Source organism: Trachymyrmex septentrionalis, unplaced genomic scaffold (assembly GCF_001594115.1).
Source record: "Trachymyrmex septentrionalis isolate Tsep2-gDNA-1 unplaced genomic scaffold, Tsep1.0 scaffold75, whole genome shotgun sequence".
Lineage (NCBI taxonomy): Eukaryota > Metazoa > Arthropoda > Insecta > Hymenoptera > Formicidae > Trachymyrmex > Trachymyrmex septentrionalis.
Window position 1 is genome coordinate 652,920 of NW_017305938.1, and position 16,845 is coordinate 669,764.

General features: G+C 32.9%; 3 protein-coding genes across 9 annotated transcripts in view; 1 reads left to right on the forward strand and 2 right to left on the reverse strand.

Annotated features, from left to right (window-relative positions):
* The window catches only part of LOC108754054 (cadherin-87A), a 274,945-nt gene extending 268,918 nt beyond the window's left edge, over nt 1-6,027 (forward strand). For all 6 annotated transcript variants that reach the window (XM_018496084.1, XM_018496082.1, XM_018496087.1 and 3 more), the window contains 14 exons: nt 188-320; nt 399-614; nt 951-1,250; nt 1,430-1,674; nt 1,980-2,273; nt 2,381-2,578; nt 2,640-2,862; nt 3,015-3,559; nt 3,739-3,914; nt 4,036-4,171; nt 4,318-4,442; nt 4,518-4,619; nt 4,690-4,903; nt 5,394-6,027. In XM_018496084.1, coding sequence (XP_018351586.1) covers nt 188-320; nt 399-614; nt 951-1,250; nt 1,430-1,674; nt 1,980-2,273; nt 2,381-2,578; nt 2,640-2,862; nt 3,015-3,559; nt 3,739-3,914; nt 4,036-4,171; nt 4,318-4,442; nt 4,518-4,619; nt 4,690-4,903; nt 5,394-5,510 — 3,024 coding nt within the window. In that variant the 3' untranslated portion in view covers nt 5,511-6,027. The remainder of the gene's footprint in view (nt 1-187; nt 321-398; nt 615-950; nt 1,251-1,429; nt 1,675-1,979; nt 2,274-2,380; nt 2,579-2,639; nt 2,863-3,014; nt 3,560-3,738; nt 3,915-4,035; nt 4,172-4,317; nt 4,443-4,517; nt 4,620-4,689; nt 4,904-5,393) is intronic.
* Nucleotides 6,028-6,926: 899 nt separating this feature from the next.
* LOC108754057 (ribonuclease P protein subunit p21) lies at nt 6,927-7,823 on the reverse strand. Its single transcript, XM_018496093.1, has 4 exons — nt 7,759-7,823; nt 7,630-7,688; nt 7,416-7,507; nt 6,927-7,350 (listed from the first exon to the last, which is right to left on the reverse strand). The coding sequence occupies exons 1-4, from the start codon at nt 7,760-7,762 to the stop codon at nt 7,038-7,040; spliced, it is 468 nt and encodes a 155-aa protein (XP_018351595.1). The 5' UTR covers nt 7,763-7,823; the 3' UTR covers nt 6,927-7,037.
* A 61-nt stretch (nt 7,824-7,884) lies between these two features.
* On the reverse strand, nt 7,885-10,924 carry LOC108754056. 2 transcript variants are annotated; one of them, XM_018496092.1, is made up of 4 exons: nt 10,471-10,924; nt 9,073-9,254; nt 8,311-8,465; nt 7,885-7,964 (listed from the first exon to the last, which is right to left on the reverse strand). In XM_018496092.1, the coding sequence occupies exons 1-4, from the start codon at nt 10,666-10,668 to the stop codon at nt 7,897-7,899; spliced, it is 603 nt and encodes a 200-aa protein (XP_018351594.1). In that variant the 5' UTR covers nt 10,669-10,924; the 3' UTR covers nt 7,885-7,896. The 2 variants fall into 2 exon arrangements, with proteins under 2 accessions (XP_018351594.1, XP_018351593.1); XM_018496091.1 differs by lacking the exon at nt 7,885-7,964 and having other exon boundaries at nt 7,991-8,465; nt 10,471-10,923.
* Between the last annotated feature and the right edge of the window lie 5,921 nt (nt 10,925-16,845).

Below are 16,845 nucleotides of genomic sequence, written 5' to 3' on the forward strand. Positions count from 1 at the left end.
AAAAATCTATGTTACTCAATTTTATAAATTCTAAAACATAGTAAATAATTAATTCGTTTGATCAATTATACATTTTATAAAGCATATGATTTATAGATAATATGTATGTGTGTTGTATTATTTTTGAAGTATTTCCTTATTTTCAGCTAGCTTATTTTCATCTTTTTCATCATATTTACTTTCGTAGGACTTCTTCGCAGTCGATCGCGCTACTGGACAGGTTTCCGTCGTTCGAGCTTTGGATCGTGATATAGCGGCGACGGTAAGCGTTACGATTGTCGTAAGCGATACCACGGCACCTACATTGCAGCAGGGACGAGGTAAATAATATATTTTCCCATAAAATGATTCGAAATATTCTTTATCATTTTTGGCATGCATCATACAACTTTTAATAGGTAAGCTGGTAGTTACTATCATCGACGTGAACCACATGGCGCCAGAATTTCTGAAGCCGTGGACTCGAGAAAGTCCACGGTATCTGATAGAGATGCAAGAGGAACAACCCACTGGTGCTGTCGTGGGTGCTTTTACGGCAACAGACGCTGATAGTAACATAGCGGGATACGCCATCGATCCGCCAAGCCCTTACTTCAATATTGATAATATTACCGGTAAGTTGCTCGTCGTGAATCCCATGTCAGTTTCACGTAAGCCTGTACCGAAAGTCACTGTCGAAAATCAATTTACTTACTCAAGCAGCACTTTACTATACGTAAGTGGCATATTAAAGTAATCTCGAAATCATTTCTGTGAATAGAGAATGTTTAAATATCTTTGTTTTTTCACCGTATTATTATTATTATTACTCTTTTCATTGAGGAATAAATAAATTAGGTAAAAATGATTGATAATAAATCGGGTACATCTTAATGATTTTATGCGAGATACTAAATTTATATTTTTTACTAGCAAAAATCAATTCCCTTCAAATGTGCCTTTGTTTACAGGGATTGTAAGAACTAGTCAGGTGATCGATTATGAAGAAACAAAACAGTTGGAATTTACAGTGGTCGCTTATGATTCTGGAGTACCTCAACTTTCCACAACTGCGAAAGTTACCGTTACTGTGATTAACGTGAACGATCAGGATCCAAAGTTTGAGAAGGAGCTATATAACGCGTCAGTGAAAGAGAATTCTCCGCCTGGCACTCGCGTTACTGTTGTGAAAGCTACGGATGGTGATGAGGGACCTTTCGGCGATGTCAGTTACAGCCTGATTGGAGAACACGCTGCTGACTTTAACATTGGTAAGTTAACAAATACGATCGATTACATAGCTCTGATTGTAAAATATAAAGCCAAATAAATTAAATATCTTTTACTTCTCTTTTGTATTGAATATAAAAGTCTTTTACTTTATTGAATTTTTGATCATCAATATAAAATAATAAGGTTCAATTCTTTAATATTCACATGCAATTTTTAGGACATGAAACTGGAGAGATTACTGTAGGCGGTGCTACAGTTCTTGATAGAGAAGTGACGCCGGAAATCACCATAACGGTGATGGCCAGCGACGGCGCCCATATAAATTCTCGGCGAAGCACCACCGTGCCGGTGGTTGTCAAGTTAATTGACGAGAATGATAACAGACCAATATTCTCACAACACAGTTACAGAGCTTCTGTCGCGGAGAATTTGTCAGTTAATCCGCCGGCACCTATCTTGCAGGTATTGTCATCTAAAATCGTCCTGAATAATCCCTTGAATAAAATAATAATTTACAACACAAATAGATAAGAATTTTTTCAAGTATAATCAACCTTATCTTTAATAGAAAATGTTCGAAAAAATTCGATAAAACTTAAAGTCAATCTTTTCATAGAGAAAATGTCGAGAGAAATCATTCTTTTCACTTTATAATGTTTAATTTCCAATATTCTTTGCAAGATTTTTAATATTACCTAAAATATATAAAATTAAAAAAAATTTTTAAAGTTTATGATAAAATTAACATATTTATGATGTTTTTTAAGGTACGAGCGGCAGATCAGGACGAAGGAACAAACGGCGAAGTTTGGTACACAATCATCAATGGAAACGAGAATGAATCGTTTTCATTAAATCGCGAAACTGGCATCTTGTATCCTGCAGCCGCCCTCCTCGGCAGAGCCGGTTCTTACAGGATCGAGGTCGAAGCACGTGATGGCGCCGGAAGTGGTCCGCATTCGGACAGATGTTATGTCGACGTAAGAGTCACACCTGTGAATCAGCATAAACCGCAGTTCGTAATGCCGGAACTGACAAACGCGACCGTGGAAGTGCCAGAAGTACGTATAGAAGAAAGAATATTTCTTGTTTGTCAAAAATAATTATAAATAATCAATATAATATATAAAATATTAATGTAATATATTAATTGATGATTAATTTTCAGAATGCAGGTGTGCCGAATTATCTAATATTAACTGTAAAAGCAATCGACAGAGATCCTGGCGAGAATGGCCGTGTTAGCTACCATTTGAAAATCGGCAATAGAAACGTTCAGGAAACTGAGGAATTTTCTATAGACCAAGAGACCGGTGAACTTCGATCGAAGATCATTCTCGACCGCGAGATCAAGAGCAAATTTGAAGTAAGTAATATATGAAACCATTTTCTAATGAGTTCGAAATTCTATGAATATTTCCTTTCAGCTTGTTCTTGTGGCAGCTGATCATGGCAGTCCTACAGCGTACGAAACACTTCGTTTATTAACAGTTCAATTAGTTGATACAAACGATAACGTGCCGCAATTCTACGAGGAATATAATTTCCATATATCCGAGAATCGACCAAAGGATTATTTTATTGGCAAAGTTACAGCGGAGGATAAAGACGAAGGCAGACATGCCAAGGTTTATTATTACATAGAAGCAGGTAAATAAATAATATACACAAGATATCTAAAATCATACTTTTCTTCTAGTTATATTTTCTTACAATTTTTTGATAAAAAAAATATTTTTCGATAAATGTTTTCATAATTTGAAGGTTCAGATATCTTACGAATGTATTATTTATTTTTTAAGGAAACGAAGGATACGCATTTTACATGGACAAATCTGATGGCAGTATCTACGCGAACAAATCATTTGATCGCGAGACAAGAGATAAATATGTTCTTTCTATTCTTGCGTCCAACGATCCCGATCTTTACATCAATCCTGCGCAATCCGGCCGACCATTGACTCACAATCCGGAACACGGACACGTGAATGTAACAATAACTGTGTTGGATGAAAACGATAATCCGCCCATTTTTGAGCGCAATGATTATTATGCCGGTGTGAATTCCATGGCAAACATAAATGACTTTGTGACCAAAGTAACTGCCTCCGACTTAGATGTCGGAGACAACGGTACTCTCCATTACTATGTCGCCAGCGCGAATCTTTACAAATATGGCTCGGAAAAGCCGAGCGGCTCGATAGTGCCAAGCCCGTTCAACGTCACGCAGGATGGTAAACTCGTTACGAGCGGATACATGGCGGAATATAATCAAGACAGATTTATTGTCGAAGTTATCGCCAAGGAGACAGCCATTCCAGAAAGATACGCGATGACGAGAGTTCATGTAAGCTTTTTGCAATTGTCATTGTTATTATCTTATATTAGTTTCACATTAACATTATCGACTTTGTGACGTGATATTATTATTAGTATTGTATATTAGTTTGTAAAATTTTTTTAACACAATTGCTTTATTAAATATCTTCATTTTATAAATTTAATTAATTTTTATTTTTTGTCAAGGTATGGGTATTTGAACCATCTCAATTAATACGAGTCATATTGTCCCGGCCTCCGGAGGAGGTGAATAGCGAACGCGACGAGATTGTTTCAGAATTATCCAATGCTACACAAAGCAGAGTCGTAGTGGATGATATTAGATATCATGTTGACGCTTCTGGACATATCCGCAGAGAATGGTAATTACACGCAGATATAATTCTTTCTGAAATTTTTATATCACAATTTATACATATATATCGCATATATATATATATATATATATACATCGCATATCATCTATATGAAATAATTTTTTAGGTGCGACATGTATTTGCACGTTGTCGAACCGAAAACTCAAACTATCGCGCCGATACCTCATGTGCTCAAAGTCATTGATGCGAAGTATGATTTTTTAAAACACTACTATGCTGGGTTTGCCATAGAGAATGTTGTGGTAAGTACCGTGACATCGCGATTTAAAACTGTAGAAATGATTACTTTATAAAAGTAAACTAAATAAAATAAGTTTCCTTATAATATAACAACCGATAATATTACTAAAATTATTGAATATGTGCATAAAACTTACAATTATTTCAGCCCGCATATGCTGGAATTCAAGAAGAACCATTCGATCCTGCACTCGCTGCTTTAATAGCTCTTTTAGTTGTTCTACTCGTAGGTGCGGTTACTGTTACAGTCGTTTGCTGCTGTCTACGCCATTGGTAAGACTACTAAGATTTCAGACATGTTCTTATCTTACTCATTCATTCAATACATCTACATCAATAATGCTTCAGGGTGATAACTGTGCCAAATGATATACGTAAGAAGGACGGCCTAATTAAGAAACAGATCATTGACGAATTGAACACAACGGAAAATCCTCTATGGATCGAGCAGTAAGTCTTATTTCTCGCGCATGCATGACCGTATGTGTGATATATGACGAAGTATTGTTCTTGATTGTAGAAAATTGAAGCTCTACGAGGAGCAGGAGTTAACGATGCAAGTGTTCAGCGAGCCCGAGGGCGGTCTCGGCGGCGAGAGACGCGGCAGTGGCGTAAGCGTCGGCATGGGTGATACATCCCAAGATAACACTTACGCAACCATCCAACATCCATTGCCTACGAACAGGCATCGTCCGACTACGCCGGATTATACGACGCTACCAGGAAATCATAATGTAAGTCGAGTAATGCTAATGGGTATTATAAGATTAAAGCCTTGTTACCTTGACAGACTTAACTCTGATTAGTGATTCTCTCTTTGAGATCATAGTTTTAGTTGTAATGGAGTGTTCTGAAAATTACGATAATCAATATCAGTTGCACGATATTGGAATTAAGTAATGAATTACACAACTTGGAATGAAAAGAACGTGTGCATTATATACAGACAAATAGAATATTTGGTCTAGTATCTTTTTATTTTAAGAATTCATAAAAAATTGTTAATAATGCATAATAGATGTCAGTGTAATTAGTCTTCGGGCTCTTACAGAAATTTAATGACAGAAAGAAGTGATTAATTATTTTTTTTTTAAGTATTAAAAGCATTATTATTCATTGTTGTGCTTTTAATACTCGAAGTAAGTAATTTCCAATATTAAATTGTATTTCTATAAGGACTGTGAAACATAATTCTTAAACACGCAATTTGTTTTTATGCTTCAGTTATACGAATCGGCAATGGGTTTTCAAGGATCAACGTTTCAGCCTTCCCCGAACGTGATGCCGCAACTGACGGTCGACCGCGACGGCCAGCCTCAGTTCGTTTCGGGGCTAATATAAATCAGCTCTGATACACGGGCACACTCAGCCCATCCTCTCCTCCTCCCTTTCTATCTCTAAATAAGCTCCGTCGCCGTACGTTGTACCTCTTTGTCCGCGGCTCTTTTTCATTGCACGCGCCTCTTCGGAGCGTACTTCGGGCGACTCGCATGCACACACCTCTTTGACAATAACCGAGTTAAATATTGGTCGGGTTTGTCCTGCGAGTAGACGCGTGTACGAGAAGAGCGACACGACACGACATGACATGAAACACGAGACACAACATTCGCGAGATCCGCCCTTTCTCACTTGCGTGACTTTTGCCATTTTCAGTTCAGACTCTTCCGCGAGAGCTTGCGAAAGGACTCATGATGAAGAGTGACGACGAACGACACAGTCAATATTACTGGAGTAATTAATCCCTGTAGCTGGTGTGTGCATGTATATATGTGTGCGTTGCCAACCTGGGGTCCCGTCAGACTTTATCGTTAGAACTACTTTTTAGAAGAATCAAAAAAAAAAAGCAAAAGAAAAGAGAGAGAAGAATATAAGCTAGGTAAAATAGATACTGTGTGTGAGATAACTCGACACGACCGAAGCTTGGCACGACAGATATATGTATATAAGTGAATGTGTAGATTCCGTCCAGCCCAGTTTTTGTATTACTTTTCTCGTTAGTTTAATATTTATACGTTTCCGAGGTGCATATATGCGTTCGAAACGCGAACGCATCTTGTACGTTTTACAACGATCACTGCCACGTTTCTGGCATCTAAGCGATGCGGATTGCTGTTGATGGAATTTGGTGAACGAACAATTACGTCATTGTTGCTATTCGCACAACGGAACGTTTATAATTAAGATAGTGCGTATAATTTCTAAGTTAGTACTGTTAATTTCGTGTTAGTATATTTATTTAAGATAGAATATTAAATGACTGATATTTTCTCTTCTTTCCAAGTAAACTGTGATTTGATTGCGCCCAAGTATGAGTGTGATAATTTAACTCGTAATAATTTTGCACGAGTCACTGGCGGTGGGCGGACATAGTCATATCATAGTTAGATGAAGTAATGACGCTCGCAGCGAATTCCAGTGTCATTACGGCGAAATAATCTTGCCTTCGAAAACCATGTCGACTTTACACTTTAATAGCGACTTCACAAACCGTCCTCGGCTGAGAACACAGAGATCGTGACCTTCGGGAATTCCCTGCGGATGCCACTTTCCGTAAAAAAAAAAAACGTATCGCAACTACTCGATAACAACAGTAACTTAACTTACGATCGAGTTATTTCTAAGAACATTTAATGTAAAACTATTATCGGTATCATGATATTACTAGATGGTTATGAATATTCCAGTTAGCAAAAGTATCTGTTTTATTAATTACAAATTTATTGTAATATTGTAACATATTTTATGTAAGTCATTAATAAAAAATATTCATACACCAGATCTTGAATTAATCTGTAAAATACATGGACCTATTTGAGATCAACTGCTTTTCTTTACTTTTATCTTGATTGGCATTGTTCAAACAATTCAACTTGTAGGATTTCTAAGATAGTTTTCAGTTTGTTCTTTTTTTTCCTCAAGATTGCTTTCAAAGCCAAGTTCCTGAAAGTTTTTGTTTTTTGATTTTGGTGTAAAATCTAATATCCGAACCAGTGATTCTGGCTGATCGAGCCATAATTTGTGTCCTTTTGTTGTAGGATACCTCTTACTATTCATGCAAGTTAAACACGTCCATTTGACACCCTTTATGGGCTTTGATACTAATCTAACTCTTGCTGTCTCCCCAGGTATGAGTGGACTTTGACAACATTTACATATAGTTCTTTTTAAATTTGGTTCCCTAAGATAACGAATCATTAACATAACTCTTATAAATAATTCCTTTTAATAAATCTAGAAACTTACGTGCGCAATACTGCCTTCTTAGCACAAGCAAACATATGATTACCAAAGTAAGATGCCATAACTCGATTCTTTAATGCCATTAGATGACTAGCCTGCAAGGAAATATTGAATCACAATAACGTATGTTTCTACATTATTTTATCAAGTAAAAATTATCATAATGGGTAAGTAAATATCGCTTATCGATGGATGATAAATTTCAAATTATTCCTACCTGATACAAATAATTCATTCTTTGAAAAACGTCTTTGTGTTGACAAATTTGATTCTTTTCTATAAACATGTGTATATATTATAATAAATGTATATATATTTAGAAACATTTTAATAATATTTAACTCACTCATTATAAAATTGATTGCTTCAATTTAGATCAATAAGCAGTCTGACAATTTGTTGAACAATAACGTAAACAATGTGTCAGTAATCAATTCCTCAATGTTTCACACTTTTAAGGTTAGGTTGAACCAGTTGGGTTAAGTTAGATTACTTCCGTGCGGGGATTATTTGCAACAAATGGCAGCTCCTCAAATAATGATACCTGCCTCGCTGGAATAAATTTTTTGGAGATTAAATAAATACGAAGGCCAGAGCAAATGATAGCAAATAACAATTTTATTTTTCTCACAATACTTTATTATTAAACTTTTCAACTAAACAGGTATATCTTTTAACAACGCAAATAATAGATATATCTTTTCTTTTTTACATTGCTGAAAAATAGAAAAGCAGAAAATATGTATGGAATCGAGATTATCTCCTCAATACTTTTGTAATTTGTTTTGAGTAATTTGATTTTTTTGCACCAATGTGTTATTTATAAACGCTCCTTTTCCATTTAGAATCTCTGAATGTAAAACTGATTCTAGACTTTTGAATACAGGCGTTGCGATACCCTTGATGATATTCTTCTGGCTTGCATTGGAAGAGTCCGATTCTCTGGATTTAGTCTTACATTTCCATGTCAAGTTCGGCGTAAATTCAACCTCCATATCAAGCATCTCTTCAGTATCAAAAGCACTATCATTTATGGAATTCTGATTATCGTTTCTAAAAGGAAAGAAAAACATCATGAGCAACTATGTTCGATTAATATTCGTTTCTATCAATGTAGATTAACTACAATTTTGATTTCGTTTACTTTTTATCTTTTTCTAATTCTAAGAATTAGGAAAAGATAAAGAGTAAATTAAACCGAGATTACAATTAATTTACATTGATAGAAATAAATTATATTATATATACTTCCATAAGGAATTGTTCACAACGTAGCAAATAACGATTTTATTTTCTTTATTGTTTTATAACTTTTCAATTAACTCTTTGTTAGAAAAAAATACATTAAAAAATCCGTAAGGATCTATTTTCAATTTTATCATTTCTGTTGTTACATTATAATTATTAAAAAATTATATAGTAAGTAACTTAGAACACATATTATAAATTATATACTTTCTGCGTTCGATTTAAACCCTTTTAGTGCTTTCCTTTCACATAATAAACGATAAAGATAAAATGATGATTATAAACACTTAAAACTTGAGTGATTAAATCAAACTCAGCTTCTGTAATATGATATTCTATATATAAAATTGCAAATGTAGAAAAAATCTCAGGGAAAGCTTATTCAAATTATAGGTAAGCAAAAATATAGTACCGTAAATGATTCTCTTGTCCATCATTACTCTCGTCATACTGATAGCCATATTCTGCTAGAACAATGTCTAAATTGTCACACTGCTCTTTTAAATCTTTGTACATCTCTTGCGACTCTTTCAGTAACTGATCTGTCTTATCCAAAGATGGTTCCAATTTTGATTGAAGTTTTTCCACCTCAACCTATGATTAATTGCACAATACATATAATCAAATGCTCACTTTACAATTTCTTCATAGTTAATACACTACTCATAATACATGATATCTTATTTTATATACTGAGGATATAATTCAAGCTGTATTTCAAAATTCATTGCTAATGCTGTAAATCTGTAATAGGCATAACATGAACTATGCTGGCAGTGAATTGGCAGTTTTGGAACATTCGTGGAATGATTACTTAGCAATATAACCAATGCTGTTTGAGTAAGTAGAAACTATGATAAGAGTATGTTGGAGCATATATGCACAATGACACAAATAAATCTTAAGATATAGACGTTATCATTTCAAAATAATAAAAAAATTATTGAACAATTGCAGATTATTTTAAACCATATTTAAAAGTAATACAACAAATTTTTTTAGTGATGATTTATCATTTGGATTATGAGTTATTTCAAAATAAGAAGTAGTATTTTTTTAAACCAGTGCTCTAATAAAAATATATGGAAACTTATTATAAAATAAATGACAAAAATCACAATTTTTTAATAAGTACCTTATGTATTAAGATAATTTATGTACAGTAGATTACATCTAATTTCTGCATCCAGTAAATAAATAAAACATTTATTCTAAATTTTTGTAACTAATAAATGATGAAACTTTGCAGTTAAATTATTTTGAATACTTAAAGTACTTATACAAAAATATTTAGAGATTTTTGTTATTACTTTTTAAATTTTAGTTTATAACAATGAAATATAAATAAATAAACAAACTAAAAAATGTGTTATTTAATAAAAACAAAATGTTATAAATATAACGTTTATATGTATATAGTTTGTTTAAAATAAAAATATTAATATAAAAATGTATATGTCTATCAAATATCATTAAATACTCAACCTTCCATTGTCCAATTGGGTCTTTAAAAATCCAGATAAATTTTCTATTTTGAATCATTCTGTCTTAAATTCGATCTCGTATAAAAAAAGTTTAAAAATATTTCAAATTATATCATTTTAAATTGTATTCTTGAATGTTGAAAGAGTACAAAAATTTTTTCAAACTTTTTAGATTCAAAAATCCTTTGAAAAACACAATCAGGCACTAGTGACCCGCTTAAGGAATAGAAAAGCACTAAAAAAAATGTTGAATTACATAGAAAATGGTCACATAGGAGGATTGGGGAACGCAAACTCCGAGATAATATTAACCGAATAGTATTTACGCCAGTATTCCTTATAGACTCCCACAACCCTTCCAGGTAAACATTAGTCTCAGTTGTACGCTCCGCATAGCCACCGATCAGAAGTTGCGGAGTTTTCCAGGTCTCAGAAAGTCTCGCGATACCTTCATCGATATTACGTGTTTTGCCTCGCAATCTGTCGAAATAATTCGAACACGACGCAAATGTACTTTTCTCCATCCTTTGTTACCAGCTACACACCAATGACTGAAGAATGGCTGATTTTCGGTTTGTTGTTTACAGCCAAATTGAATTGTTTCCAGTTTCTCTACTTTTCATTTTTCTTCTCTTTTTCTCCAACTAGAGAGGAACTTGACAGAGGACATAAGGGCCTTTTTCTTATAATCGTAAAATACCTGCACTATTGCCCTCTAAAAAAGTGGATGTAACTATACAGCAACATCCACTTTTCTGCACTGAGGATATATACATCCACTTTTCAAAACTGATAAATCGATATTTGGTTTATTACCGACAAGATATTATTAAACACCGTCGGGGCCTTGAGCAAATTTTCGTAACCAGAGTACAATATATAGAGCAGCGCAACTCTCTTAGCACCTTTAATGTTAGTGTTGACCAAAATGAAGTGCGTATGCGTAAAATAAGTAAAGGTTTGTTAGCGTCACATACTCTAATATGCTCTAAATCATCCTTCCATATATCATAGAAATGACAGAGATTATAATTTCATTATATTATTTCGTTTATGCAAATTTATATTTACTTTTTAATTTTTAAGGCCGGAATCAGACTACGTATTGAAAAATGAGATTAAAGATTGAAAGATTGAAGTTTGACCAACCAGAACAAAAAAAACCAAAATTCCTTTGTCTACATTGGTGAAATTTCAATATTTAATTTTTAATCTTAATCTTCAATGTATAGTCTGATTTCGGCCTTATAGCGTTTTTCATTGGCAGAGGTGATACGCACTCAGTTTAAAGTCATTGTACATAAATCGACGTAAAGATGTACGAGTATGTTTAATAAAAATATAGAAACGAATTTAACCGCGAAATCCTCAATATATTTTATTGTGGTATTTGATAAAATATATATTGAGTATTTTGTTAATTGAGATATCTCACTTTTACATTCAGATTAAGTTAGTGTAAAACAATTTTAATTTGCACTGAGCGCGCACCAGTTCTGCCAGTGAAAAACACTATTAGTCTATTATCGATATTCATAGACAGAGATGGCGGAGATTCAAAGAGAGATGCTTGCAAATTGCACACCCCATATTATCCTTTTCATCATGCGTCAATTCGATCATTGCACATCTGATCGCCATTAGTTTTAGTTTGGACATTTTCCACCATGCGGCGTAGTTTTTGGTCGTGCATAAAGCCACTAAATTAACAAAAGCCGGTATTTATAGTCGGATCTTATATTCAAGACCATCTTAAGTACGGTCTTAAGAAGTTACGAATCAATCAGAAGGCTGCATTAGCGCCTTAAGACATTACTTAAGACGGTCTTGAAATAAGACTAGACTATAAATACCGGCCAAAGTACCGCGCTAAGAAAATTCATTGAATTAGCATTTGGAGTCAAAATGACGTCGAAGTGATATCCTAAACAGTTTCTGTTTAAAAGTCAGAAATCCATACATGAGACTGGAAGAAGAAGAAGAAGAAGAAGAAGAACCTGATTCTGTTATTATCGAAAATGCCCAGTTGCTGTATTGAAAATTGCAAAAACCGCAACAAAAGAGGCTGAAGTGTTGAATAATGCGCTTCATGGAGCTAAAATGGCGGCACTCGCGATACTTTAGATCTGTTCGCGTCGCATGCTCTGACATGCTCTAAAATGCTCTTATTATAGCATTTACTCACTCTAATGCGCTCGTTAAAGTGAGTAGGAGCTATAATAGGAGCACATTAAAGCATGTTGGAGCATGCGAACAAACCTTTTGTTAATATAGGATACGGTCGACATGCCGTGTGTGTGCAAACGCTTTGAAGCATTTTTTAACTAATCAGTTCGTAAAATTCTTTCTTCTAATTGGTCCATCAAATGCTTCAAAGCATTTGTAGCGATATTTTGACCACAGCCATAGTGACTTTAGTCCCGCAGATCACGCACCAATCGATTGTAAGATTATTAGCCGCCTCGTCGTTTTGACAGTGCGCATGAGTGATGGAACACGCGACAGAGAGCGCAGTTTTGATTGGCCGCTTGAGTTATTTTAAAAGAGACGAGGCGCTGCGTTTTTATAAGTATCGTGTAGTTACCCTGAGAATTCTGAAGAACTACTCGCCTGCGGCGGACGCGTCTCAGCTCGAGTGCTATAAGTTATATTTTTGAAAGTGTTGCCGACTTTAAACATTGAAACACACCCGTCTTGTGGTTTTGGATGACCCGTTCGTTCGTCCTGACACGCGTCCACGCGACGTGACGACGCCGTAGACGCAGACGCCCGGTATTCGCCATTTTCGCGGGCATTGCACTTAGTTTTTGTATCTCATAAGAACGTGATCTGGCCGTATCGACTTTCGTTTATTATTTCGGGAGATGGGAGCTATTAACAAAAAGAAGAAGTATAAGGTAAATGTCCCAGAGAGAGATTGAACAATTAAGGATACATATCCATTTATTAATATTTTCAATATATAAAAACATGAAATATTCTTGAAAATTCTATTTATTGTGTAAATTGATATTTTTACTATTTAAAAAGCATGTATACAATTGTTTTTATTGATTTTATTATACAGAAATATAATAAAATCTTGAATTATGTAAAAGTTCTAGTATTTAAACGATCAAAACGAATTTGTTCTAATGGTTGAACGAAGCTGACTCAGTGTTTGAACATCATGAAGTTATAATTATAGAAATGACCTTTTCTAAGTGACCTTTTTATAAGCCTTTTTATAACCTTTTTTAATATATTTAATAATATATTTAAGAAATGTTTATTTTTAGCTTATAATATTGAAATCTTAAATATTTTGATAAAACACATATAAAATTTAATTTTTACGTACTAAAAAAGTTAATATATTCTGTAATAACATAAGTAACATAAGAACATTGTAATTGATAATATTCCTCAATATTGATAATATTTCTCATTTTCCGCATTTTTCTTCCGCTTTTTTGTTTATTGTTTTTTAATAATCTTTTTCAGTTCATTTTTTCCTGTTTTTTTCTCTCTTTGACTGCTTCTCTTGCGTCTTTCTTCTATGTCTTATTGCTTTTTAATTTTTTTATTTTCTTTATTTAAATGGTATTTTAATTATTCTTCAGATGTAGCAATCGTTGAAATTTCTTCTTTTAATTTTTTTTTTCAGTCAATTTTGGCCAAAATAGAGCTTTCTTAAATGGAGAAGGAACTAGTGATATAGCAGATTCATTTTCTGCTTTTGTTAATTTATCTGGAATAGTATCATTCGTAGAAACACAGTTATGGGAATTAGTATTGGTATTATTAATTATATGATGAATTGAGTTATTTAAATCGCCATTGTTCTGAATATTTAAAAGAATAATCCGTAAATATAGAAATGCTTACTACATATTAATTTAAATAAAATATATAATATACTTTTAATTTGCAAACTTTATAGTATGCAATTTATCGAGACATCAGTATTAGTGATATCTATTGCTTGCATCAAGATAGTATCGAGATAGTTTCTATATTTTCTTTATTATGTGAATTAGAAGCATCAATAATTTCATTTAAATACGTTTTAGAACCGAAGTTTGGATCTGTAGCTATGTTTAGAGCATTAATATTATTATATATCTATACAATATCTGATTCTATTAATATGTCTTATGTCATTATTTTTTAAATGAGAAAGTACATTATTTTCTGTTTCCTTGTATTTTTCGATAATAACGTTTTCTCCTAAATTGATTAGTAAGATTAAGTTAATCATAAGAATACCATATTTACAATCTTATTTAATAAACAATATTATACAAGTGAAAATCCATCGAACAGATTAAATACACACAATAACAATGTAGGAAAACTTAATCAAACATTAATTCAAGTTATTAAATACCTCGCTAAATTAAAATTCTACTAGAAAAATTATATACCAGATCGATTTTTCAATTTTATCCAATATAAAAAGAGACTTTTATTTTGAATGTCAACACTGTTTGATCCATTTAGCGTTACTTTGAAACGTTGTAATATGTTATTATATAAATTCTTTTCAAAAAATTGTAAATGTGTTTGGTATTCGATTTGATTATTATTAAAAATATTTGTGACATTGCTTTCTTGTCCGTCTTGTATATTTTTTTTATTTTTGTTCAAAATATTGTAATTTACTGCATCAGCCGAAAACGGTAATAAACCACAAACTTTAAAACCATTTTTTATAGTTTCTGTTAAATTAATAGAACCTAGTGCTTTCTAATAAAGGAGCAAATTTTTCTCTTCTGAAACGTTCACTTGCATTTTCTAATCGCTAGTTATTAATTGCTTCCTTTCAAGCATTTTTAAGTAGATGAAATACAGCAACGTCTAGTGGTTGTAAAATATGAATAGCATTGGGATATAATGCAATTAATTCGATTTTTACTTTCCGACAAAATTTAACCACTGGCAACGTCAAATAGGATGAATGTCCATCGACATATAAAATAACTGGAAATTTAATATTGTTTTTTACAAGCTATGAATGAAAACAATTTAAAATATACTCATAAAACGATTCCACATTATCTATTCTTTCTCTGATAATCCAATATGCCAGCCTTTTGGAAAAGTACTGGATACTGGACTGTATGATATCATGGAGGATGATACATTATCATGGTGGAACCATAGATCCTACTGCATTTACTATGAATAGTGTAGTAAGGTTTTCTTTCTCATACTGCATTGACTATCTTGTACACAGATTTAGATCCTTTTCTAACGATAACCTGGTCTGGTTTTGGACACAATAAATGCGTTCTCATCACAATTGAACACTCTGGAAGGATGAATGTTCAATAAATTTAATTTCATTAAATGTAAATGGACTTTGTTGAACCAATTACGTATATCTTTCTCTGTTATTGCACGAGTATGTGTTACATTTTGAGCAACTCTTGTTACTAGTTGAGGATGACGAAGAAATCCTTCGTGCCAGGTCTATCATTAGTAAAAGATTGCTTTTCTTTCTTTTACATATAAACGAAGCTCGTGATTATGAACGAAATTAAAATAATTTAACTGAAAATTAAGTTAAAGTAGTTTCTTAAATCTAATGAACATATACATTAAATTTCATAAATTTTCATATAAAATACATAAAATTTTATGTACAAATACTAATAATTCTCTCACTATAAAAGCATTTTTTCATATTTGTATTATTCCAAATATTTTTACGTTATTTTTATATTATTTTTGCTTATATTATTCTAAATATTTTTATATTATTTTTTCAAACATTTCAAGTACATATGATCATATGTGATTATTTCGTGTGTTTGAATTGCATAGGAGTATTTGGACCCAAATTTCATTGGCTTCGCTCATCATGCCGTCATCACTATGATAATACCTCTTAAATCATGATTGTAATTACAATAAAATTTTAACAAATAATTTGTTTTTGAGAAAAATTTAGAATATTTTATTTTATCTTTATTTTATGAATTAAAGTAATTACTAATTAGCACATTGTATGTAGATTATTTTTATTATAGATGATTTTAGATTATCTTATAAGACTGTAAGTTCTATAATAAAAATAATTTGTATAAAATGTGTTAATTACTTTAAGGGTAGGTTCTATTCTAGAGTACTCCAAACTTTATGTACTTTTTACCAATTTTTTTTTATAAGGAAGGGAAGGATCAAAATAATGTTTTGGCACAATGTTTTATATATTTTACACGTACAAATAATTTCTTTTTGTTCGAAATATAAATGTAGCGGCTGTTTCTTAGACCTGCATCAGAGCGTGCAGCATATTACGTGGTCAACTGGAGTGACATCCTGGTTATCGATAGTTTATTTGAGACAAAAAACTTAATAAAATTATTAAAGTATATAATATTAAATCTGTAAGGCCATGAACTTTATTTCATTTGGCCGTCTTTCTTTTTCTCTCTTCACGGTCCGGTGAATCGGCGTCAATCTGACAAGGTCGTGAGCTTCGCCAGCTTCTAGAACTCGCGGTATGATAATGCACGAAAAAAAAAGAAATAAAAACGATAACGCGAAACGTATAAACGGGACGCCACAGACACAAATAACGTCACGAAAAAGCGCAGGTGCGTCCGCCCTTCTAAAATGTGGAAGGACTCAGGACGCTACACTGCATTATTCGGCCGGGTCGTGCGACCCTTGTGACGGACGGAAACCGTCACGTCACAGCTTTAAAAAACAAA

What these genes read in the sequence shown, in the direction of transcription:
- LOC108754056 (XM_018496091.1), bottom strand. Translation starts at nt 10,668, where the DNA reads ATGGAGAAAAGTACATTTGCGTCGTGTTCGAATTATTTCGACAGATTG. An exon ending in AGTCTATAAGGAATACTGGC is followed by an intron (nt 9,255 to 10,470) that starts GTAAATACTATT and finishes AATTAATCATAG; the next exon opens with GTTGAGGTGGAAAAACTTCA. An exon ending in GGACAAGAGAATCATTTACG is followed by an intron (nt 8,466 to 9,072) that starts GTACTATATTTT and finishes CTTTCCTTTTAG; the next exon opens with AAACGATAATCAGAATTCCA.
- LOC108754057 (XM_018496093.1), bottom strand. An exon ending in GAATGAATTATTTGTATCAG is followed by an intron (nt 7,508 to 7,629) that starts GTAGGAATAATT and finishes ATTTCCTTGCAG; the next exon opens with GCTAGTCATCTAATGGCATT. An exon ending in AAGAAGGCAGTATTGCGCAC is followed by an intron (nt 7,351 to 7,415) that starts GTAAGTTTCTAG and finishes TCGTTATCTTAG; the next exon opens with GGAACCAAATTTAAAAAGAA.